This window comes from Balaenoptera physalus, assembly GCF_965194825.1.
Source record: "Balaenoptera physalus genome assembly, chromosome: 3".
NCBI lineage: Eukaryota > Metazoa > Chordata > Mammalia > Artiodactyla > Balaenopteridae > Balaenoptera > Balaenoptera physalus.
Genome location: NC_138890.1, coordinates 50,532,679 through 50,557,182, shown reverse-complemented (window position 1 = coordinate 50,557,182; position 24,504 = coordinate 50,532,679). Strand labels below are relative to the sequence as shown.

General features: G+C 39.9%; 1 protein-coding gene across 2 annotated transcripts in view; it reads right to left on the bottom strand.

The window, feature by feature from the left end:
• Window positions 1-6,167: 6,167 nt before the first annotated feature.
• The window catches only part of DCTN4 (dynactin subunit 4), a 30,838-nt gene continuing 12,501 nt past the window's right edge, over window positions 6,168-24,504 (bottom strand). For both annotated transcript variants that reach the window (XM_082455050.1, XM_082455051.1), the window contains 9 exons: window positions 24,112-24,219; window positions 22,454-22,527; window positions 22,108-22,220; window positions 21,687-21,796; window positions 17,393-17,466; window positions 14,646-14,700; window positions 13,498-13,605; window positions 11,305-11,402; window positions 6,168-8,804 (listed from right to left, as the gene is read on the bottom strand). In XM_082455050.1, coding sequence (XP_082311176.1) covers window positions 8,591-8,804; window positions 11,305-11,402; window positions 13,498-13,605; window positions 14,646-14,700; window positions 17,393-17,466; window positions 21,687-21,796; window positions 22,108-22,220; window positions 22,454-22,527; window positions 24,112-24,219 — 954 coding nt within the window. In that variant the 3' untranslated portion in view covers window positions 6,168-8,590. The remainder of the gene's footprint in view (window positions 8,805-11,304; window positions 11,403-13,497; window positions 13,606-14,645; window positions 14,701-17,392; window positions 17,467-21,686; window positions 21,797-22,107; window positions 22,221-22,453; window positions 22,528-24,111; window positions 24,220-24,504) is intronic.

Sequence of the window (24,504 nt, the reverse complement as noted above, 5' to 3'; positions counted from 1 at the left end):
ACTTGAGGACACGGGGAGGGGGAAGGGTAAGCTGGGACGAAGTGAGAGAGTGGCATGGACATATACACACTACCAAATGTAAAATAGATAGCTAGTGGGAAGCAGCCACATAGCACAGGGAGATCAGCTCGGTGCTTTCTGACCACCTAGATGGGTGGGATAGGGAGGGTGGGAGGGAAACACAGAGGGAGGAGATATGGGGATATATGTATATGTATAGCTGATTCACTTTGTTATAAAGCAGAAACTAACACACCATTGAAAAGTAAGTATGCTCCAATAAAGATATTAAAAAAAAACAAAAACCAAAAATAAATAAATAAAGCATTATAAACGTTCACATACAGGTTGTTGTACAGACATAGGTTTCCATTTTGCATGTGTAAATACCTAGGAGTGGGATTACTTGATCATGTGGTATGTTTTTTTCCTGTAAAAGAAAGTGCTTGCGTTTATCTGAGCTTTGTGCATCTGTGATTTGTTGTCCTTCATTGTATTTTGAAAATTCTTAAGTGTCATCTCTTTAAATATTCTGCCCAGTTTCTTCTCCATCTGGGACTCCAATTACACGTTAGACTATTTGATATCATCCCATAGACCTTGAATACTCTGTTGTTTTCTTTTTGGGAGTTTCAGTTTGGATAATTTCTATTGACCCATTTCCAAGTTTCCTGATTATTTCCTCAGGTATGACAAGGTGTTCTGATGAGCCCAGAGAAAATATTCCTCATCTCCAATCCTGTGGTTTTCATTTCAATTTGTCCCTTTCTTATAGTTTCTACCTCTCTGCTGAAATCTGTTCATGCATATTATCCCTATTTTCAACTAGATCTTCAACATGTTAATCAGAGTTTAAGCCCCTGACCAATAATTCCAACATCTGGGTCATACCTGTATATGGTCTCGTTGATTGTCTATCACAAATGGGTTGATTTTTCTTGCTTCTTTGTGTATATCAAAATTTTTATTGAATGCCAGTCATGACTTATGTAACAGTAGAGACTGAAGTCAATAGTATTAATGCTTGGAAATAGGCAAGCCTCTTCTGTCAGGCCATTCATGTGGGGTTTGGTCATTCTGGTCAGAAATTGAGCTAGGTTTGGGTTTTGTTGTTGCGATGGTTGCCTTCAGTGTACCACAGGTTTCATATCCACTAATTTTGTGCTTTAGGTTGGGGCTGAAGAATTTTTCTCAGGTGTTCATACTTCATCCTTAGCTTTCAGCTGTCCTGCATACCTGCACCATATGGTTAAGTCTCTATGCCTTTGCCCATGCCCCCAGCAGCTGCTTGCTACGTTGGTAGTCAGGGAGGACTCAGGGATTCTTTATTCTAATTAAGCCTCAGTCTTTTTTTTTTAATTTTTAAAAAATTAAAAAATTAATTATTTTTGGCTGCGTTGGGTCTTCATTGCTGCACGTGGGCTTTCTCTAGTTGCGGCGAGCATCGTTGTGGTGCACGGGCTTCTCATTGCGGTGGCTTCTCTTTGTTGCAGAGCACGGGCTCTAGGCGCACGGGCTTCAGTTGTGGCACGCAGGCTCAGTAGTTGTGGCTCACGGGCTCAGTAGTTGTGGCGTGCAGGCTCAGTAGTTGTGGCACATGGGCTTAGTTGCTCCGCATCACGCAGGATCTTCCCAAACCAGGGCTCGAACCCGTGTCTCCAGCATTGGCAGGCGAACTCTCAACCACCGTGCCACCAGGGAAGTCCAGCAGGCAGATTCTTTTTTTTTTTTTTAAATAATATTTTTTATCTAGCTACTTTTTTTTTAAATTTATTTTTATTTATTTATTTTTGGCTGTATTGGGTCTTCGTTTCTGTGCGAGGGCTTTCTCTAGTTGCGGCAAGCGGGGGCCACTCTTCATCGCGGTGCGCGGGCCTCTCACTGTCGTGGCCTCTCTTGTTGCGGAGTACAGGCTCCAGACGTGCAGGCTCAGTAGTTGTGGCTCACGGGCCCAGTTGCTCCGTGGCATGTGGGATTTTCCCAGACCAGGGCTCGAACCCGTGTCCCCTGCATTAGCAGGCAGATTCTCAACCACTGCGCCACCAGGGAAGACCCCAGCAGGCAGATTCTTAACCACTGCGTCACCAGGGAAGTCCCAAAGCCTCAGTCTTTAGTAGGTCCTTCATGCCCAGGCCTTGGGAATGGGTCTTTTCTCAGCATTCTTGCCCCTCCTCTCTGTGGCAGCCAAACCCTGACTTGTATCTGTGGTTGGTCTTGAGGGGGGAGAGTTTCTTGCCCTTCTTGCATTGGCAAGAGGCCTTTAATGGTATTGGTATAAAATCCTGGGGGGGCTCAGGACTGAATCCTGTCCCTCCCAAGGGTAGAGGTTTTTTCTTACCTTGTCCCAGCAGCAACGGGTCTTTACCTTCGTTCTAGGGAGACAGGGTTTTCTGCTGCTCCCCCAGTGGCTTAGGCCTTTTTGCTCCTAATGAGGGAAGGGCCTAGCCAGGGGGAGGCAAGGTTTCATGCCTTTCCTACTCCTCCTTCCTTTGCATGCCTCCAAACCAAGGGAGGCTCTGTAGAGCTCCAGCACCCCACTCTCCCCAGCTGTTTCTCATGAACACCCAGTGGAGGTTTTGGAAAGAGCTTGTCAGTGCATGCAAGGTCCCCTAGTATCTCAGGCTCCCAGGGGTTTTATACTGTCATGTTAGCCCGAGTTTGGCCTTCAGCAATTCTTTATTTTAGTTGATTTCCTCTTACCTGCTTATATGGTGGTCAACACTTCTTCCTCCCATGCTGTGCTACAGGTGAGCCAGTCTACATTCCATCTCTCCTTGGAGAGGTCTGTCCTTCCTTGAAATTCAGGCTACTTGACTGCCCTGCCACATCAGCTATCTGATAGATCCAATAAAATGTATGATTTTGTCATCTATCCACTTTTTTTGTTTGAGTCAGGGTGACACTCTTTCCACACATCCACATCATAGGCACAAGTGGAACTCCTAAGTCTCCTCATTTTACTTAAATATATTTTAAGAGGAACATTTTTTATCACTTCTGTAAATGGAAAATTAGTATCACTTGTGTAGGTGTAGCCTTAAGAACAAGTACAATGAAAATGAAACAATATTTTTTAGTAAGTAAGCCTCTGTTGTCTGCCAAAGGCTCTGAGACAGAAGCCTATGTTTAAAAGAAAAAAAAAGTGCTACATAAGAGAACTGATACTTTATCCTTATTTGACAGAAGGATGGGGAGAGGGGAGCAGGGCATGAGAATGATACAACTTTCTATTTGATTCCATATCATTTAATGTTACTTTCACTTAACACTTAAAGTCATTGTCTTGTGTAGGTGGCTTGTATTGTGAAATATATTTCACTACTGATGTCCCTGACCACCAGAAAATGGGGATAAATAAAGCTAACGACGAATGACCCTTGAACAACACAGGTTTGAACTGCATGGGTCCACTTGCACACTTTTATCCCCCACTAAATACATACTACAATACTACATGATCTGCACTTGGTTGAATGCATGGATGCAGAACCTTGGATACAGAGGGCCAACTGTAAAATTATACACAGGTTTTTGACTGCCCCAACGTCAGTGTCCCTAACCCCTGCATTGTTCAAGGATCAACTATATTGCAATTGAGCAAGTGACTTGGCTCTGAGTTTTTGAATTTATTCCAGGTTACCCTTTGACTGGAATATAGGAGAAAGAGATGACAAAGGGGCCTGGATTTGGCTCTGCAAGGGTGTGCATTACAGCAAAGGAACTATACACATACAAAACCCAATACTAGGCAGAGGTAAATGCCCTGGAGAGGTTAAGTACTACAGATTAAGACCACATCTAGATGGGAGTAAGGGAGAGGTGGGAGCAGCAAAGTAATTCTGGAGAAGGTGCAGAGAGAGGAAAGAGTATCCTAGGTTGAGCTAACACCGGAACAAGAGAGCTCAAGGGAAGTTAAGATATTTGGCTTATGACAAAAAGAGGCATATGTATATATATTTTTTAAAAAGATAAAAGACCAACAGCTACATAAACAAGGAAAAGGAAGATGGTATTAATTTATTTAACAAATATTGGTTGTCTGCTATTTGCCAGGCATTGCTCTAGGCTCTGCAAATACATCAATTTTTAAAAAAAGACAAAAATCCCTGTACTATGGGAGCTTATGTTCTTGTATGATGAAACAAAAAATAAAGTATATAGTGCTGGATGGTAATCAGTGCTATGGGGAAAAAAAGCAGCAAAGAAGGGGGATATGTATTTAGGGAAGGGCAGTTTTCATTATCACATAGGGAGGTCAGGGAAAGCCCAAGAAGGAAGCATTTAAGCACAGACCTGACTGGCGGGGGTTTGAGTTGTACAGATATCTGGGAGAAGAGTTTTCCAGGCAGAGGGAACAGCCAGTGCAAAGACCCTGAGAGAGCGCAACCTGGGGTGACTCAGGAATAGCAGAGACTTGTGTGGCTAGGGTGTAGAGAGCAAGGGAAGTAGTTGATGAATTCGGGGAGGCAGGGGTGGGCAGTGGGCTTTGGGTCCTGTAGGACCCCCTAAGCTATTGTAAGGACTTTATATTTGTTTTGCTCTTGAGCAAGCTAAGAAGACTAAGGGTTTTAAGCAGAGAAATGACTTAATCACTCTGGCTGCTATGTTGAAAACTGACTAGAGTGGGGCAGGGACCAGTGTGGCTTCAAGACCAGTTTAGATGCTACTGTAAATATCATCTAGGGGTCTACATAGATGATGCTGATTTGGCCCAGGATAGTAACGTTGGAGAGGCTGTGAAGTGGTCACAGTTTGAAGACAGACCTGAAAGGGTTTGCTGACTTACTGGATGTGGCATGTAAGAGGAGTCAATGGTGATGCCAAGGTCTTTGTTGTGAGCAACTGAAGGGAAACAATTGCCACCTAGTTAGGGACAAATGCTGGAGAGACAGATGTGGTGAGAGACAATCCAGACTGGGGTTTTGCACTTTCACAGACTATTCTAGAGTTGGTATATGAATTTGACAGACGGCCTGAAAACTGGGTGAGATCGCTAAGAGTGAGTGCAGAGAGAAAAGCACTGTAAGAAATGAGAGCTGGAACACTCCAAGGTTGGGAAGATGGGAAAGAACTAGCAAAGGATTCAGAAGAAAAGTTGCCAGTAAGGTAGAAGGAAAACCAAGAGAGCTGTGTTCTGGAAACCAAGTGAAGTAAGTCTTTCAAGCAGGGAGACATCCACTGTGCATGCGGGATCTTCCCCAACCAGGGATTGAACCCGTGCCCCCTGTGTTGAGAGCACAGAGTCTTAACCACTGGACCACCAGGGAAGTCCCTGACCATTATATTTAATGGTGTGGATTCTTGCGGACCTAGACAAGAACAGTCTGGTGATGTGGAAGAGGTGGCAGCCTAAGTGGAATGGGTTCAGGTGAAAATGGGAAGAGTAACTGGAAGGTAAAGTTAGGTGTTTTGGGACTTCCCTGGTGGTTCAGTGGTTGGGACTTCGCCTTCCAATGCGGGGGGCACGGGTTCGATCCCTGGTCCGGGAGCTGAGATCCCACATGCCTTGTGGCCAAGGAACCAAAGCATAGAACGGAAGCAATATTGTAACAAATTCAATAAAGACTTAAAGAAATGTTCCACATAAAAAATAAAGTTAGGAGTTTTGCTGTAAAGGGAATAGAAAAATGGGGTGGTGGCTGAAGAGGGGCATAAGGTCAATTTCTTTTAGATAAATCATAGCATGCCAATGGAAATGATGCAGGAGAGGGAGGGGGAGAAATTGGTGAAGCGAGGTCTTTGAATAGGTAAGAGGGTGAGACTGAGTGCAGTAAGTGGTGGGGCTGGCTTTAGACAGGAGGAACGTGAACAATTCATCTACAGTAAGAGGAGGGAAAAGTTGAGTACAGATGAAAGTGGACGAGTGGCTACCTGAGAGGGCTGGGCCACTTTGTATACTTAAAAGGATATCTTTGGGAGCAATGACCCAGGATAAAAGCTGGTGGAGTCCTAACAACATAACATTTACATATTGGTTCTGATAATACATTCAGAAGGAGCTCAAGCAACATCTATCTATATAATGTTATAGTGAACTACCTTGAGGTTTTACCTTAGTTCATTTAGACAAATGGAAGAAGGGAGCATGCCCCACTGACCCTCATGCTAACCCTAACTCCACCCCTGGCATGCTACTCCAATCAGTCTTCATGAAACCAAACAAAAGACACTTTTCAAGCTTTTTCTGCTTTATTTCACCACACGAAGTTAAGCAATCAGGCAAAACAGTAACCTGTCATTCATAAAGACCAAGGAGTGCCTCTCATTCCCAAAAGGGACCAAAAAGGCTGTTTCTTTACAAATATGCATGACATTTAGCTCATTAAACAGTTTGAACAAAAGAAAACTCTGGTGGGCTAATCAAATCACAAATTCAAATTAACTTAGCTTTAAGTTTCCAAAATTGTAGTTTCTAGTGCTAATGACATCTAATTTGCCTGCAGTGGTGCACACTGACTATACTTTAAAAATCTTGCACCTAATCGAACATAAAAAAGGAACAAATAAAATTCCAAATTCACCAGCTGCAGGTATTGAACCATTTCTACTAACACACGGATACTAAACCATTTCTACTAACACACGGAAGTACCAGCTTGCACTGAAAACTATCTTGAGGAACCATTAAATCAATGGCTCTGTTATTCTGCAAGTTAATTTGGCTTCTGAGGAAAAAATTCTATGATCAAAAGTGTTTTTGTGTTTCTGTGTCACATGGGGGTGATGAGACCCATTACTTCAACATTATTATTTCTGGGAACAAACACCAGCTATATGCCATAAACACGTAACTGTGTGTAGTCTATGCAAATGTGTAAACATAGGAAGCTATCCTCTACCTTGAGGCTCATCTCCTCCACTGGCAAATACGGAGCACTCACGTCACAGGAGGCTGTAGTGGGGAGTGAAATAAAAATTAATTTGACACTTTGTGGGGTCACAAAAAGTTAAGCAATTTCTATAGTCTGCAGAGGTGTCATTATACAACACCCTGCCCCAACTCCTAACAGGCTAAGCCTTATTACTGTCAAAATATTGGAGACATGAGTGTTTTTTTCTTATACCGCAGCATATATATTACTCTGTGGAATACTGTTTCATAATATTGGCTTGATCTTAAAGAGTAGTATTTAGTGTCTTTCAGAGGCTTCCTAAATATTTTTATCTTCCAAGGGGAGCTGAAAAGTAACTATGTCCTGTCTGTACTCTAGATTACTATATATACCTTTAATTTTTTTTTTTTTAAACTAAAGGCTTGAACTTAAAAACAAAACCAGAATAAACAGGAAATTTCTCTTTCCCCAAAAGTCTGTTGGCTGCTTGCTAACAATACATTTACAGAAAATGTGGTGCAGGTGGTGGTCTACTTTGTCAAGTCTCAGTTGAGAAAACATCACAGAAATTAAGGTTAGCAACCCAACTCCAGGGTACCAAGTGAAAACAGCATGTGTGCTGTTAGGCAAGTATTCTTTATGATTTATGGTCAAAATGCTCTTATTTGACAAACCGTATGATAAAAGTCTTAAATGCAGGAAGGGAGAAGGTTCTTTTTCTGAATATCCAGTTTTGGATTCAAGAGATTACAAAATGTTAACTTCCCCTTCAAATCAATGGAAAGAACATTAGTTCAGATCATGATAAACATCTAACATTTAAAATGTTTTCTGCATTCCAGAAGTGAACTTGTCCACCAAGTTTTCTTTGGGCTCTTTCCAGGTCCCCAGTACTCAGAACAACTTACTGAGTTAAAGAGGCCGAGCCAAAGAGAAGCGTAGGGAGTAAGACATAAAGCCTGGCTCGCTGCAGCAGCATCAGTCCCTGGATATTGTGGCAACAGTTAAAACGAACAGAATTTGCCACCCCCTTGACATGACATGTAATTGCTTGCTTCTCAAAATCTTCCTAGAAGAAAAAGTTCTGTATTCTACTGGGAAAAAATTTTTTAAGAGCAATTAATAAATAAGTATCCTATATTCACTTTAAAGAAGGCAAATTAAGGTGCCTTAACTATTTCACAGGTTTTTCCAATCATCACAAAACTAAAGACCACATGACGATTCTATTATCCTGTCAAATGGATGGGAGCCAAGACGGCAAGTGAAGGGATATGTTTAGAGTTCTAGATTATCTCTAGTGGAATGCAAAAAGCAGCTGGTATACTGAGACCAATGCTGGGTCATCAATAGCGGGCCTACCTTTCGGTTATTTTAAGTTTCATCTGTGAGACTGTGATCCTTTATGAGATCAGATCGGGAGATAGTATGGTCAGTTTCTCAAGTGGTCAATCGAATGCCACTCCAAGGAACAGCCACCTCCTTTCTTGGGATGGAACTATGCTGTTGTTAGTCAACGTGCAGGGTTCAGTGAGGGAGACACAGACTTACGGGTGCTAACAGAAGAGAGGGCCAGAGGAACAGCAGTCACCCTGTGTTCCTAATGCCTTGCCTATGCCCCCAACCTCCTAGGAAGAGGATTCAGTAGTGCACGGGTACATCATTATAAACAAGGCCTAACGAAGCAGCGGCTTCCACATTTTAACGCGGGTTCGTGATGATACTGTCCTGTGGGATCTGCCCGCCAGTGGAACACTTTAAGGAAGAAGCGGGCCCAAGCTGAGTTCCACATGCTGGGTGAGCCAGATGACCTCTGTACCCTGGTCAGCTTCTTCGATGGGGCGGATGGGGGTGGCCAGGTTTTTAAAATCGTGCTTCATCTTAAAGCACACGGTCACTTCGCCCTCCTCACGCTGTGGTGTCACTTTGATGAAAATACCCACTTTGTTGGCCTTCCTGAAGGCTATAATGCTATGGAAGGAAATAAGCATAGTATTAGGCAGGTCACAAGTCAGCCAAGCCTGTTAGACTCACAGTCATTTTATGCCCCACCGGAAATCTCTGTTGACAAGATATGACCACCATCCCGTTTGTCAACAATGAAGAGTTTCTTCAGCAAAATGCTGACCTCCTTATTTTTTTAATATTACAACAGTAAAATATAGTCATAAAAATTTTAAATGGGGAAAAGTAAGTCTTTCCTCTTATTTTCCTCTTCAGTACACAGAGAACAACTGTAAACGGTTTGGCTCTTAACCTACCAAATATTTTTCTGTGCACTTACACTTTTCTGCTTTTTTAACCAACACAAAAGGGACACACACTATTCTGTAACATGTTTTTCACTGCTTATCACAAACACCTGTCCATACTGGTATATATAGGTCTCCATTCTACTTAATGGGTGCATAGTGACCATAATTAGTATACACCGATTTCCTCTGTTATAAACATCCCTTCACATTAACCTTTATATACATATGGTATTATTTCTGTAGGATATAGACAGATGCTAACTTGGAGCTTTAAAGGAATTTCTGGGATACCATAAATCAGTGTGTTTTGTAAATAGAGTCTGTAAATTAGGAATTTTTAGAATAGGAAAGAATCTCTTTAGTTGAAGTTTCCATTTCAGTTTTCTGATATGCACTTGAAGTTTGTGTTTAAATAACTTAGCTTCAAAAAGTCAAAAGGCAATGAAATAAACAGAACTTGATCTACTATCCAGATGATACTCAATTACTTTAAGAAAAGTTACTGAAATCAAATATTTACATATTATCCAGTATTAGTACTATTAATTTCCAGATATCTGGAAGTCCTATAAAATACAATAATGTGGAATATAATTAGTTCAATCTTTCATTAATCTGTCATGTAATCTGACTGGAATTTATCTCAGATGATCTTTCCAGAAGTTCACCTTGGCTTAACAAATTTCTGTACTTAAATTAATATAATTTATATAAAGCAAGGATTATAGAGAATGCATTTTGTATTATACTAACACAACCATTTTGTAGTAACTAATCAAACCTCTGATTTACATCAGATTCACTTTAAAAATTCAGTTCAAAAATAGCAAAAAAGAAAAAGTCTTTCTAGCCTTAATTTCCCAGGCAACCACTGATGCCTGGGAAGCTTTTTTTAAAAAAATTCAGATTCCTGGTGCCTACCTTGACCTGTTAAAGAGAAGCTGTGGGGTCCGGTACTCTATACAGAATTAAAAATAAAAAAAATAAAACAAAACACCCACGCTGGTGCTTTCTGAAGTTCACCCAAGTTTGGTAATCACCGTACTAACCTCCTCTTTGCCCTCACTTTGTTTTTCTAATTTGTCCCACGTTATTTCTTCTTTCCGGGATCTTGCGGAGGGAGCTTTTTGATCATTCTGTTAAAAAACCTTAAATATTCCCTACACCAGTGTATTACATGTTATTGCTTTTCAGCTCCAAGCCCACTTTCTGCAGCCGGCTTTGTGACACAGGATTCTGCTAACCACACTGCTGCTTGGCAGGCTGGCTCCATACCAGGCTCCCTTTGGGGGCTCTAAGGGAGACCGGAGGCCTCCCGGTGAGCTTCCTGTCTGCGTGCAGCTCCTGTGGGCAGCACTCCAGCAGTGCCTCTTCACGCAGGAAGTGGCAGGACCCAGGTTTTCCAACTGCATAACCAGCTTCAGCATGCCGCCCCTCCTCTGGCACCCTGTGATGCCAGCACCAGTCAGGCAGTGTCCCCGCTCCCATTTCCCAGGGGTCTGAGTTTCAGCTCCATGGGGCTCCTCCTTCAAGCTTCTAAATCTGAATCATTTAAAACATTTCCCTTTGTTCCCTCAGCCCTCGGAGTGGTAACTGCTTCATAAAATTACCATCTCTGGGATATTTCAGATTTCTTCTTAACCTTTGAAGTTACCCAGTTAACAAGTCTTTATATTAAATTCTCTCTGTTCAAATAACTGATGTGACTTCTGTTTTTAGACTGGAACCTGACTGATGTATTCCTCTTCTGGGAAAGGTTTGGTTTTTTACTTCTCGGTTATTAGGTATGAGAGAGTAAAATCTGTTGCTCTAAGAGGGAAAGGTTGGGGGGCAGGTGGACAAATCCAATGGTAAATCTTTGGGGATAGAATACTATATCCTGTCCACAACCATTAACAACCATACACTTGAAAATTTTTTAACACAGGAAACATAGGTTAAGAAAACTGTGCTTATAGAATGATCCCAATGATGGAAATGTTAATGGTGCTTATCTCTGGTGGTGAGATTTTATTTTCTTCTTCATGGTTTTATACATAAATATAAATATATATTCACCAAATTTCTATAGTAATTATTTTTATACATAGGAAGAAAAAATTACTTTAAAAATTCAGATAAAATTGAGATCTATGAGTGGGCCTCTACCAGCCAATTGTGGCGTGTGTGTGTGTGTGTGTGTGTCTGTGTGTCTGTGTGACAAAAGGATCACTCACTCAGGATCATCCTGAAAGTCCTGGGGTTCTGCCAACTCATCATACTCTGCTGCTGCATCCTTGCCGGCTAAAACAAGCTCTTTGGGAGGCACCACCACCTGGAGAGCAACACAAAGAGGGCTGCCTCAGAAGGAATCAGTGCGTTGTAGAACATTCATTCAATGGAATACAGAAAAGTATTGCCCTGACCTAGACATGCAGAAGTAAGCAGCAAGTTTCAAGAAACATACATTATTTCACTTATAAAAAGTTTAACAAATATATTGTTTGGTCATTTCTGATAAAAGTATAAGAACAAAGAAATTTAAGGGAATGGTAAAGTCAGGTGAGTGCTTACTTCACTGGGGCTGCTAAGGGGAATTTAAGTGGGCAGGATGCGGGGGCTTCAATTGTGTCTTTAATGTTTTATTTCTTAAGGGGCTGGGGGAATATGGGTGTTTGCTATATTATTCTTTATGCTTTGTGGTATACCTGAAACAGTTCTTCATTTTTTTTAAAAAAGAAAAAACATAATGTGAAACAGTGGTTCCAACATATTTTCTGAAATGCAGATATTGGGTATGTTTATGGCCATGAAAAACAGTTAAGCATTCTTTACACTTAGCCTTATGTTTTAACTAGGCTTCAACTTTGCTATGTTAGAAGTTAACATATAACAATGTAAACAACATTCCTAATTATGGATATAAATGTGGCCAGGGAGCTGTAAAGAGAGAGAAAAACGGCAAATCCATAAGCCGGGTATACTCATCAGGCACTTATTTCTGTCTCTATCCTCACTGGCACAGCTTATTAGTGTTATTTTAAAAAGGAGCAAGGACAGATGAGTGTCATCTCTCTTTGGAAGTGATGCTAGTAAATGAAATCCTTAAAAAGAAGAAGTAAAAAAAAAGATAAATTCTCTACTAATAAGTATAACTTGAATAACAGCTAATTAAAGATACAGGCATCCTTTCTACCAACTTTTGTTATGAGTATCGTGCTGAATTATGAGTCAGTAATAGATGGTCTATAGAGAAAAGTTCTTGCTCTAAAATTTCAAGTACTAGATGAATCATGAAGTAGCAAAATGTAGAAAGGCATCATTTCATTCATTCAACTAACACTGAGAGTCAAAATCACCTATTTTAATATTTAGTACTGGGACTTCCCTGTAAGAATCCGCCTGCCAATGCAGGGGATACGGGTTCGATCCCTGGTCCGGGAAGATCCCACATGCTGCAGAGCAACTAAGCCCGTGCGCCACAACTACTGAGCCTGCACGCCACAACTACTGAGCCCATGAGCCACAACTACTGAAGCCACGCACCTAGAACCCATGCTCTGCAACAAGAGAAGCCACCACAATGAGAAGCCCGCGCACCGCAATGGAGAGTAGCCCCCACTTGCCGCAACCAGAGAAAGCCCACGTGCAGCAACGAAGACCCAACACAGCCAATAAATAAATAAATAAATTGACTATTAAAAAAAAATATTTAGTGCTATGTATACTCTGTGTAAGCAGAGGGCATCTAGTGGAGGCACACCAGCTTTTAAAAGGAAATGTTATTTCCTTTGTGTCTTGAAAAATGAGTATGCATCAGGCAGAAAGGTGTAGCTATGTATGTCAGGGGAGTGGGGATGGGAAAGAGGAACTCTAGATAAAATGAAGAGCATATGCAGTCCTCCAGAAGCATGAAAGTTTATGACCCATTGGATATGCTTGGATCTCAACCATTAATATGCACAATTTCGAGAATGCTAGATTTGGGGGTTTCAGGGAAGATCGATCATCCTGGAAGAAAAGAGATTGGTGAGGACAGCAGGGAGCTCTTAAGCTATGCCAAGGAATGTGGACTTCATCCCAACGTCAGAGGGACAGCAAACAAGCTGCATGCCATGATCAAAGTGAGATCTTAGAAAGATCACCCTCGTGGCAAGATGGAAGATGGGCTGGCATGGAAGTGGGGCTGAAGAAAAAGCGGGGGCTTAGGAGGCTACTGTCACAGTCCACGTAAGAAATGATGAGACCTTCAGAAAGGGCAGTGGCAGTGTGCCTGCGGATAAAGTAAAAAAACTCAAGAGGTGAAATCAGAAGAACCTGATGACTGCTTGGGTGTGAAACTGAGACAGTGGGGAGTCCTTTAAGCCAGGGCAAATGAGGCCACTCCAGGAGAAGTCAGGGTTACTCAGGATGAGGCAAAGCGTTCCTACCTTAGCAGTGCTGTTGATATTATCAGGGTCCCCCTCCTCGTACTCCAACAGAGTCACGTGGGTGAGGTTTTCCACTGGGTTCGTAAGAGTCAGGAGGACCTGGCTCTCCTGGGGAAAAGGAAAGGCATCTTTCAGACATGTTCCACTGCTGCCACCTAGGTCCACTTTCTTAGATGCTTAGATCACAAAATCATCACCCCCTCCGCCCTCCATGCCCCCCACCATTACTCTTGAACAGTAACACCCACCTGTGCCTCTACATCACTGCATTCTCAAAGCGCTCACTAACTCCTATTCTGTTATTTATATGCTAGTCTACATACTCTCTGGAGCTGCTATTTCACCGAGGAAATCGAATAGATCCCACAGAAAGGGCCAGTTACTAGATGCAGAAATTCTGAGAAATACACATTATCTAAGTGATTGTTTAAAGTTTACAACTCTTGCCCTACCCAGGTCGCCACTTAAGGACTAAAAAGAAGTAAGCCCTCATAAATAAAATATGGGAGCCACAGGCTAGCCAGATATATTAGCATAGAAAAAAAATGGCACATCAAGACTGTAAAAGACTTTTAAGATTTCTTGAACCATAATTTGCCCTTGTTTGGTATGCTCTTTACATTAGCAAAAAAAAAAAAAAAAAAAATTAAAATGAACAGGGACTATAAACGTGTCTTTATGAGCAGCATGAAAGAACTAAGACGCTGCTGCAGAACACTGTGCAATTCACTGGGGTGTCTGTGTGTGGGAGATAAGGACCTCAAAGAAGAGAGGGGCTGTGGTAAAGAAGAAATCTAGCTGACTCCTGATATCTCACACATACACACACGTGAGGTGGTGGAGAATCTCCTGGCTGGAGGAGAGCTGAAGATGCCTGTGGGGTCTAACATCTCCTTTCTTTCCCTGCCATGATTCTACCTCAATGTAATGTGCACACTGCTCCTTCTGCATATATTTCAAAGGTGCTGTTATCAAGAATCCCAGCTTAAGGACACTTAAAATCTCAATCCCTTTATTATTTCAAACTTTCTTCTTTATCCCTTGTTCATTGCATCCCATGTCAAATACACACAGCCACCACATACACATATGCACACATCTTTGGTCAATTAATTCTTTCTCTTCCCGTAAATAAGCATGGTACTAACCTTCATGAAGCGAAGGTTGGGAATTGACATGATTCTCACTTCTGGGATATAATTGCTATGCGTGAATAAAAAAATGCATTAATGGTCACTGGAGTCTCTTAAAATTGTTACTTTATTTTTTTAAAGCTAGTGCAGCAAAGAAACGATTTCTTCACGTTAATTAGAACATGTCAGAGAAAATTTTGAAGAATCATACCACTACGATAAGAACTTAAGATATGAAACCAAACTGGTAATGGATTCTTTCTGAAATCTTACGTATACCTCTAGTTTACAGCCTACATATGTGGGTGCATCATGGTAGATATCTCTACTTTATATACTGATTAGATATATTTTTTGAGATTTTTATTAACTCATTTCTGTAAATCTATAGGCAACTGGTTACAAGATCCAAGACTGATTTAATAATACATTGTAGGGGTATAAAAACACTACCACATACTTACCACTTTTATATAGCACTTACTATGTGTAACATTTGAAGTATGTTACAAATATTAACTCATGTAATCTTCACTGCAACTGCGTAAAATAGATATTACTATTATCCCCATTATAAAGAGGAAGAAACTAGGCTTGGGAGAAGTAGCTTGCTGGTAAGTGGCTAGCATTCAAATCTAGGCAGTCTGGCTGCAGGGTCCTTGCTCTTAACCACTATGTTATGCTACCTCTCTAAATAAGAATAGAATTTTGTACTTATATGTGCTTGTTCTGGACTCAAAACCTCAAAACCCAGGTTCAAATTCCAGCTTAGTGTTTATATACCAAGATACTTCTTTGTAAAGAGCAGGGCAAGATATTTACCTCTTTGTGCCTCGGTTATAAAATGAGAACACTGAAAGTACCTTTATCTCAAGGTTATTGTGAAGAATAAATTAAATAATAGTGCACAAAGTGCTTGGAACAAAGCATGCATAAATGTTATCGTGCATATATTAACGTAAGACAAAATCTACTGCAGCAACACTACAAGTGGGCAGGGGTAGGAGTGCATCTTAGCATTAAGGTATTTTAACTTCTTACTAGGTATTTTTCATGACGGTCATCAGGACTACCTGAGTAACTTGATACAAATTCAAGAGCCCCACTATCAAGGATTTGGATTTAGCTGGTCTGATGTGTGACCAGAACATATGTATTAAGATTCCCCGGTGACTCTGCCATGATTCCAGAAGAAAAGCACTTTTTTTCAAAGCAATCTTAAGAAATTAATGCAAAGCACATCCTGCCATTCAGGATTTCTGTAATGAGTGTAATTCTTAATTAAGAAAGGAGTTCGTACCACACTTCACATGCCATTTTTGTAGTCCTAACCAGTCAGGCATTAAATAACAGTTGGGAAAACAGAACATACTGTACGGCGATTTACAGTTACAAAGCATTTGTGAACACATAGCTCATTTGATCCTTCTCAACAACCACAAGAGAGAGGCAGGATTGGTGTTATGCCCATTTCAGAGATGAGGGAAATCAGCTTAGACAAATTCTGTAAGTGCCAGAACCCATATCTGGCCCTCCTAGTTTCTTCCTCCTAAGTCATGAGACCAGCACTTCTCTGACATTTTGACTGCCAATGATTTCTTTTTAATTGTTGCATAATATTCTACCTGAGTGTACCTCAATTTAATCAATTATTTCTTTAATGGTTAATCAGTTTGACATTAAAATTGTTTCCAGCTTTTTGCCTTTAAAATGTTATAACATACATCTTTATAAATGTATCTTTATGTATTGGTCTTTATATATTGCTTTGTTTCTACAGAATAGATTCCTGAGATAGTACTACCAGGTTAAAAGGTCTATGTCATTTTGTCTTGATATTCCAGGTCTCTCTCCAAAAAAAGACTCTAGCAATTCAGTCTACCAACAATGTATGCAAGTATGTTTACCCACACGCTCACGAGCACTCAATACTACTTATTATTTAAAATTTTTCCTATCAAGTCTCAGCATCTTTCCATATATTTACCGGCCATTTGGAATTTCTCTTCTGTGAGCTACATGTTCAAATCCTTTGCCCTACCTCATCCCCCCACAACAAGCCCATTCCAGAGATATTCAACTTTTATTTATCATGGAGTAGCAAATATTCTTTCTTGCTCTACCGTCTCAGGACTTTGTTGTCAATTTTGGTTTTTACAACTCATATCTTTCTGCTAACGTCAAAGCTGGCTACTTTCCTTAGTGGCTTCTGGGCTTCCTGCCTTACTTGGGAAGGGCTCTCTCACCCTAAAGTCAAGACAATAGTTTCCTAATTTTTCTTGTTTCATAGATGATTTTCATACACAAAATTCCCTTCTACTGACAAGTCTCAGTGAGTTAATGCTAATTTAATCACTTTTATCCCACTCAACAAAGCATTATCAGAACACAGTTAAATAGCATGAACATTGTTACAGGGATATTATTCCATCTGATATATTTTATTAATTTTTTTAAGAGATCATTCCCAAACAGAGGTACTTTATCATTTGTGATGAATGACTAGTGACTCTCCAACCAGCAACATACCACATTGCCACAAACCATACTATCACGTGCCCTGATATAACACCCTGGATTCTGTGTCTGTATATTTGCCTTAAACTTCCTGGTATGTATTTCAAAACCAAAACAGGAACAAAACAGCAAGATTATTCTGAGGTAGTTTCTCTTTCCTTTTCTAAGCCAAGAGTAAGCACATGTCACAGTGAAAAAACAAACAAAAAAAACAGTAACCCAAAACACCAATCCCAAATACTCACACAGCAACCAGCTGGATTTTGAATTTGATAGATGTTGGATTAAATTCTGGCTTGCTCAGGTTATGTTCACATTTCTAAAAAGAAAAAAATATGTATCAGAGGAAAACAGGAACACACTCTGCTGATCCAGAGACCTGCCAAATCCAGAAGCATAGCATTTACTACAGTTTGGATTTATTTTGCTGCAAGATCACAGATGTTTTGAAATAGAGTGTATACTACCCATAACCAAAATATACAAAAGATGTTTTGGACTTCTGGAAATATGCAACCACACTATCAAATATTAATAACCTTGTAGTGCTTCAAAACTACTGAAATAATAACACAGACTTATTAAGCGTGAATGATGTGGATTTTTCTGAGTTTTCCTCTTCCTTGTTTTGTTTTGTTTTTTTGCCTGTGCCTGGCGGCATGCCGATCTGATGACTATGAAATGGTTTCTCACTGTAGTTTTAATGTACATTTCCCTGACTACTGTACATGTTTGCGTACCTTTCCTATTTATTGGGTATTGGGATTTCCTCTGCCATAAATTGCAAGTTAGTACCTACTTGTTATTTTTATACTGGGTATCTTTTCCTTACTGATTTGCTATACTTCTTTACATATTCTGGATACTAATTGTCAATTATATACCTTACAAATTACTTTTTTCAGTCTATGGCCTACCTTTTCATTTCTTTATGGGTTTTCTTTGGAATGGGGGTATAAACTTTACTTTTAATGTGTCAAATGTATAACTTTTCCTTTATGGTTTGTCTTATTTTCTGACTACTCCCTTAACTAGAAGCCACAAAAAATATTCTCCCATATTTTCTTCTAGACATACTGGTCATCATATTTACTCTTTAAAGTTTCCAATGCTCCTGAAATTGACTTTTGTGTATGGTGAGTTAGAGACCCAATTTTATTTTTTTTTCATAGATTTGACCTAGCAAAATTTCAATAGTATTCTTTCCCCAGTGACCTGCAAGGCCATATTTAGTAAAATCAAGTTTCCTCACATGCATGAGTCTGTTTCTGCTTTCTCTATTCTGTTCCAACGGTCTATTAATCGAACATACACAAATATTTTTTATGTTTAAATATATATTTATTTTCCCTCTTTTCTTATACAAAAAGTTATGTAACTGCTGCGCACCCTGCTTTTTACATTTAAAAATACATCCCACATTAGTACATTCTGTTTTATATTTTGGTACTCATTGAGTGGATGTACCCTAACCTCTATATATTTTGGTTTGTAGAGGTGTACCTTCAGGGTAGACCCCTAGAAGTGAGATCGATGGGTCAATACGAAACTGATTTTTTGCCTGCTGGATCTGTCCATTTCTGAGAGACAGGTGTTGAAGACTCCAACTACGATGGTGGACTCATCTATTTCTCCTGCAGTTCTATCAGGTTTTGCCTCACACAGTTTGACACTCTACTGTTCAGCACATACATGTTAAGAATTGTTACATCTTCTTGGAGAACTGACCCCTTTACCGTTATGTAATACCCTTCTTTATCCCTTGTAACTGTCCTTACTTAGAAGTCTGTTCTGTCTGAAATTAATATGGCTACTCTTGCTTCCTTTCAATTAGTATTGACATGGTACATTTTTCTCCATTTACTTTTTTTTAATTTTTGAATTTTATTTATTTTTTTATACAGCAGGTTCTTATTAGTCATCAATTTTATACACATCAGTGTATACATGTCAATCCCAATCGCCCAATTCAGCACACCACCATCCCCCCCCCAACCGTGGCTTTCCCCCTTGGTGTCCATACGTTTGTTCTCTACATCTGTGTCTCAACTTCTGCCCTGCAAACCGGCTCATCTGTACCATTTTTCTAGGTTCCACATACATGCGTTAATATATGATATTTTTCTCTTTCTGACTTACTTCACTCTGTATCACAGTCTCTAGATCCATCCACGTCTCAACAAATGACCCAATTTCGTTCCTTTTTATGGCTGAGTAATATTCCACTGTACATATGTACCACAACTTCTTTATCCATTCATCCGTCGATGGGCATTTAGGTTGCTTCCATGACCTGGCTATTGTAAATAGTGCTGCAATGAACATTGGGGTGAATGTGTCTTTTTGAACTATGGTTTTCTCTGGGTATACGCCCAGTAGTGGGATTGCTGGATCATATGGTAATTCTATTTTTAGTTTTTTAAGGAACCTCCATACTGCTCTCCATAGTGGCTGTATCAATTTACATTCCCACCAACAGTGTAAGAGGGTTCCCTTTTCTCCACACTCTCTCCAGCATTTTTTGTTTGTAGATTTTTCTGGTGAGGCCCATTCTAACTGGTGTGCTGATACCTCATTGTAGTTTTGATTTGCATTTCTCTAATAATCAGTGATGTTGAGCAGCTTTCCATGTGCTTCCTGACCATCTGTATGTCTTCTTTGGAAAAATGTCTATTTAGGTCTTCTGCCCATTTTCGGATTTCTCCATTTACTTTTTTTTTTTTTTTAATTTTATTTATTTATTTTTGGCTGTGTTGGGTCTTCGCCTCTGTGCGAGGGCTTTCTCCAGTTGTGTGTGGCAAGTGAGGGCCACTCTTCATTGCGGTGCACAGCCCTCTCACTGTCACAGCCTCTCCCATTGCGGAGCACAGGCTCCAGACGTGCAGGCTCAGTTGTGGCTCATGGGTCTAGTTGCTCCGCGGCATGTGGGATCTTCCCAGACCAGGGCTCGAACCCGTGTCCCCTGCATTGGCAGGCAGAATCTTAACCACTGCGCCACCAGGGAAGCCCTCTCCATTTACTTTTTATCTATATGTGTCTTTATATTTAAAGTGGGCTTTTCCTTTCTTTTTTTTTTTTTTTTATAAATTTATTTATTTATCTTTGGCTGCCTTGGGTATTCATTGCTGCGCGCGGGCTTTTCTCTAGTTGTGGTGAGCGGGCTTCTCATTGTGGTGGCTTCTCTTGTGGCGGAGCACAGGCTCTAGGCCCGCGGGCTTCAGTAGTTGTGGCTCGTGGGCTCTAGAGCGCAGGCTCAATATTTGTGGCGCACCGGCTTAGTTGCTCCGCGGCACGTGGGATCTTCCCGGACCAGGGCTCGAACCCGTGTTCCCTGCACTGGCAGGCGGATTCTCAACCACTGCGCCACCAGGGAAGCCCCTTTCTTTCTGAAAAGGTTTTTCAATATAGAAATTTTTTAACATATGCAAAAATACAGAGTAGTATTATAAATCCCTTGGTACCAGCCACCCAGCTTCAACAATTAGCAACGTGTTAGCAACAATGGCCAATCTTGTTTCACCTAGACTCTTACCCACTCCCTATGCCTGACTATTTTGAAACAAATATCGGACATCATGTCATTTCATCCTTAAACATTTTGGTATGCAGCTCTAAAAGATAAAGATACTTAAAAAAAATAACAATACCATTATTAGCCCTAAAAAAATGAATAATTATCTTAATAGCATTAAAAAATCCAGTATTTAAATTTCCCCAAAGGTTCCACACATTTTTCTTTCCTCCCTCCCTCCTCCCCTGGTCCCTTTCTATCTTTCTATGCTGTGTTTGAATCAGGAATTAAAGTCTATACACTGTGTTTGGTTGATAGGCCTCGTAAGTCTCTTCTAATCTAATGCTGTGTTATTTGATAACAGGAGCTACTAGTCACATGTGATTATTTAAATGAATTTCATCTTAGAAAGATTCAGGCCCTCAGCTGCACTACCATATTTCAAGTGCTCAGTAGCCACAGGTGACTAGTGGCTAACATGCTGGACTATGCAGATAAAGAACATTTCTATCACCACAGAAAAGTTCTGTTGGATGGTACTGATTGCAAAGGTTTCCTTTCCATTTTCTCTTTCATACTTTGTTTTCTTTTACAATGTTTCTTTTATTTATTGAAGAAACCCTGTTGTTAGTTTCATAGATTCCCAGAGGCTTTTGCTGATTTTTCTTCTTTCTTACTTTCTTTTAAATTGATTTTTTTTATTAGTCCTTTTTTTCCTCTCTCTACTGGCCTAAAAGCTTTATATTCTTACAGTATTCTTTTAGGGGTTAGCAGTATGAACTTAACCTTCAAATAGCCCAGCTTCCACATCTGTAAAACAAGGGTAACAACAGTACCTACCTCACTGAGTTAGGGGGATTAAGTTTATCTTGAAAGTTTTAAAGTAGTGCCTGGACACAGGAACGTTATCTACAAGCATTTTCTACATTTACTACATTCCAGAGGTTTTGATACTGACCAGATGCCAATTGTGTTTATTTTTGCTTTTCTCTTACACAAATGACAACTCTACAGAAAGGAATACTTACTCGGCAGCGCAGGGACCGTTTGATCAGAAGATGCTTGTGACGAGGATAGAGCTGTGAAGCACAGATTGGCTGGAAGTCAGGCTGTAAGAGGCGCTGCTGAAGGGTGGTCACTAGCATGAAAGGCAGAAACCAAGCTTGGTTTACAATGACTTGCTCAAAATCAGACGTATATGAGATAATTACACAAAATAACACTGCTTTTGTGAATAGTGCTCTTCAAAAAACTACAATACAGAAATTTGACAGACGTTTTAAAGTTCTTCAAATGATTACATCTATTTTATTTTCTACATGATTCATTTTAGTACTAACAACTATGCTATTAAAAATCTCAAAGAAAAACCCTCAAATCACAAGACATATAAGTAAAAACAGAATTAGATGTAAAATAGCAACAAAGCAGAATCATGTATAAAATTACCCTCTGTTAAATTTACTGGTCTCGTATAATAGTCTTCAGGTAGAGGTTCCACTTCATCTACAGCCTGAGCTGGCTCAACCTTGATCTCTTTCTGGTCCTCTCCTTCTTTAAGGCTAAAAGATAAAAGCCATCATTTCTCAAGGGTCCACCTCAATATCTTCAAAGTCCATGATATCAATAATTGAAGTATTACTCCATTGTAGAATATTCTTTCTGTTTAGGTTTTTCCTAAGTATGAGTATCTTCTTCCCCATTGGCAACTGTTATTAACTTTAAAACCACATTCCTTCAATATTCATTTTGATATCAGCTTTTTCCCTCAAAGCCATTTAACGTCCAAACTTACGAAAGTCCAGCAAGGGTACTGATGGTTGTACCAGCTCGTGGTCGCTGAAGCCTGGTTCCAAGACCATATTTGTCCTAAACAGAGTTCAGAAATTCCTATTAGAAATTCTACTTTTATATATCCTGTGTATCAAAATAAAGAATTTTGGGAGGGACAGCATGAGAAGCTCAAGGAAATAAGCCAAAAAAAAAAAAGCTAATTTTAAAGCTTCTTTTAAAGAGAGTAATTGTAGCCCCACATCATCTTACTCTTAAAATAATAACAAAAGCACCGAACATGGAGATTGAAACTACATTAATACAGTGAAAATGAGCAAAATGTGATAATCTAAGAATATCTAAGCTATGGCTTAGACCAGAACTATGTCGAGTATCTAAGATACACGATGAATGTCTTCTTGGAACACCAGTGATCATCTGCTAACTTCTTCAGGGTTAGCAAGAATCATAAAAGAGAACTTACCACTACATGAATAGTATGTTGCTGTAGGCCCCAAAATAGCAGCAGGTTGCAACAGAGACAAAAAATGCAGCATAAGATAGAAGCAAACTCATACAGCAGGCAGGTTATATGGGAAAGTTGGAAGAATAACACATTTAATTCAAATTCCTCTCCTAAATACACTAGTGCATATGCTGATTATACCACTGGATTGTTCAAAAAATTCACTGAGACTTCATAAAAATCTCTGGCAAATATGGATGCTTTGCAAGATTTAATGTTTTATTAAATTCTAAACTAGATATTTTTATATGAACCTTACCAATTCTTAAGGTTTTAATGCCTTAATTCTCATGCAGAGGCAGTACAAGAAGTTAATTAACCTTTACAGGTCTCATTCCCTTCAGCGTAAAATGGGGATATACCACCTACTACACAGGATTGTTGTGAGGATTAAACAAAATAATATGTATAAATTAGCACAGAGCTTGACATATCATTGCTATTCAATAAACATTATTTATTAAATGCCAACCTGCTTGGCTCCAAGCAAACACACAGAAAATAAACTGTTCTGTGAGAGCAAATAAAACTTGGGGGACAATAGCAAAAGCTCCAAATCCTAATTTCTTGCTTCTAATTGGTAGTTTACAAACGAGTAGAGAATGACTTTTGTAAATAATTCCTATCAAAAATTACACCTGCATATATCACTACTTATTTAACCACAAAAATGCTCTGTGTCAAAGTCAGGGTTTTTTATACTGGAGAAATATTGGAAGGGGCCAAAAAATTATGGTAACTAAAGCTGGGAAACCACTACTACCAGGATGCCAAAGGTGGGTGGGCTACAGGGTAATATGGATAAAACCTACCACTCGCCCATATTCTCCTGACTTTCTGTAATATCCTAAAGCTGTAAATGTGGGTGCCTACAAAACTAAACGGTAGCCTCTTTAGGAATGATCAGAAGAGAAAGGGGTGTGATGGAGAAAGAAACACAAATGTACTTAAAACTCAAAGAACTCAAACAGAACTAATGATATGGCAAAAGCGTAACCGCTGGACTTAGACACCTATCACCTGAGGAACCTTTTTCTGTTAGCCATCGTTCAGGAATCTAGGGACAATGGCCACTTTCTGAAACGTTCCCTGTTCTTATGCCACACTGGTCTTGATCCATGAATTGCAAACTCCTTTTTGTACCAATTTCTCACCGAAAAAGCCAAAGGCATATAGTTTCTACGCCGTGCCAGTTTCTTGCGATCTCGCTCAACCTTCTCCTTCTGAGCAAGCTGCTGGTAATATTCAATCAATTTGTTCATCTGTAAGAAATCAAAGACTCAGTATTCGTTTCACGAAAAAGCTAACAAGAAACCTACAAAATTAATCAACTCCACTGACTAGATATATAATGAATAGACAAGACAGATTTATTAAGGTGGGCAAGTTTGCCCTCTTCTTCAGAGAGAATTTGTCTTCATTACATGCTCTATTTTCAGAATTGAAATGGAACCTTCAAGTTCAACAACAGGAAGAAATGAGCAATGAAAAGGCTTGAAAATTTCATGTTCTCTTTTCACTGCTCTCTAACTTCATTGCTTACTTCC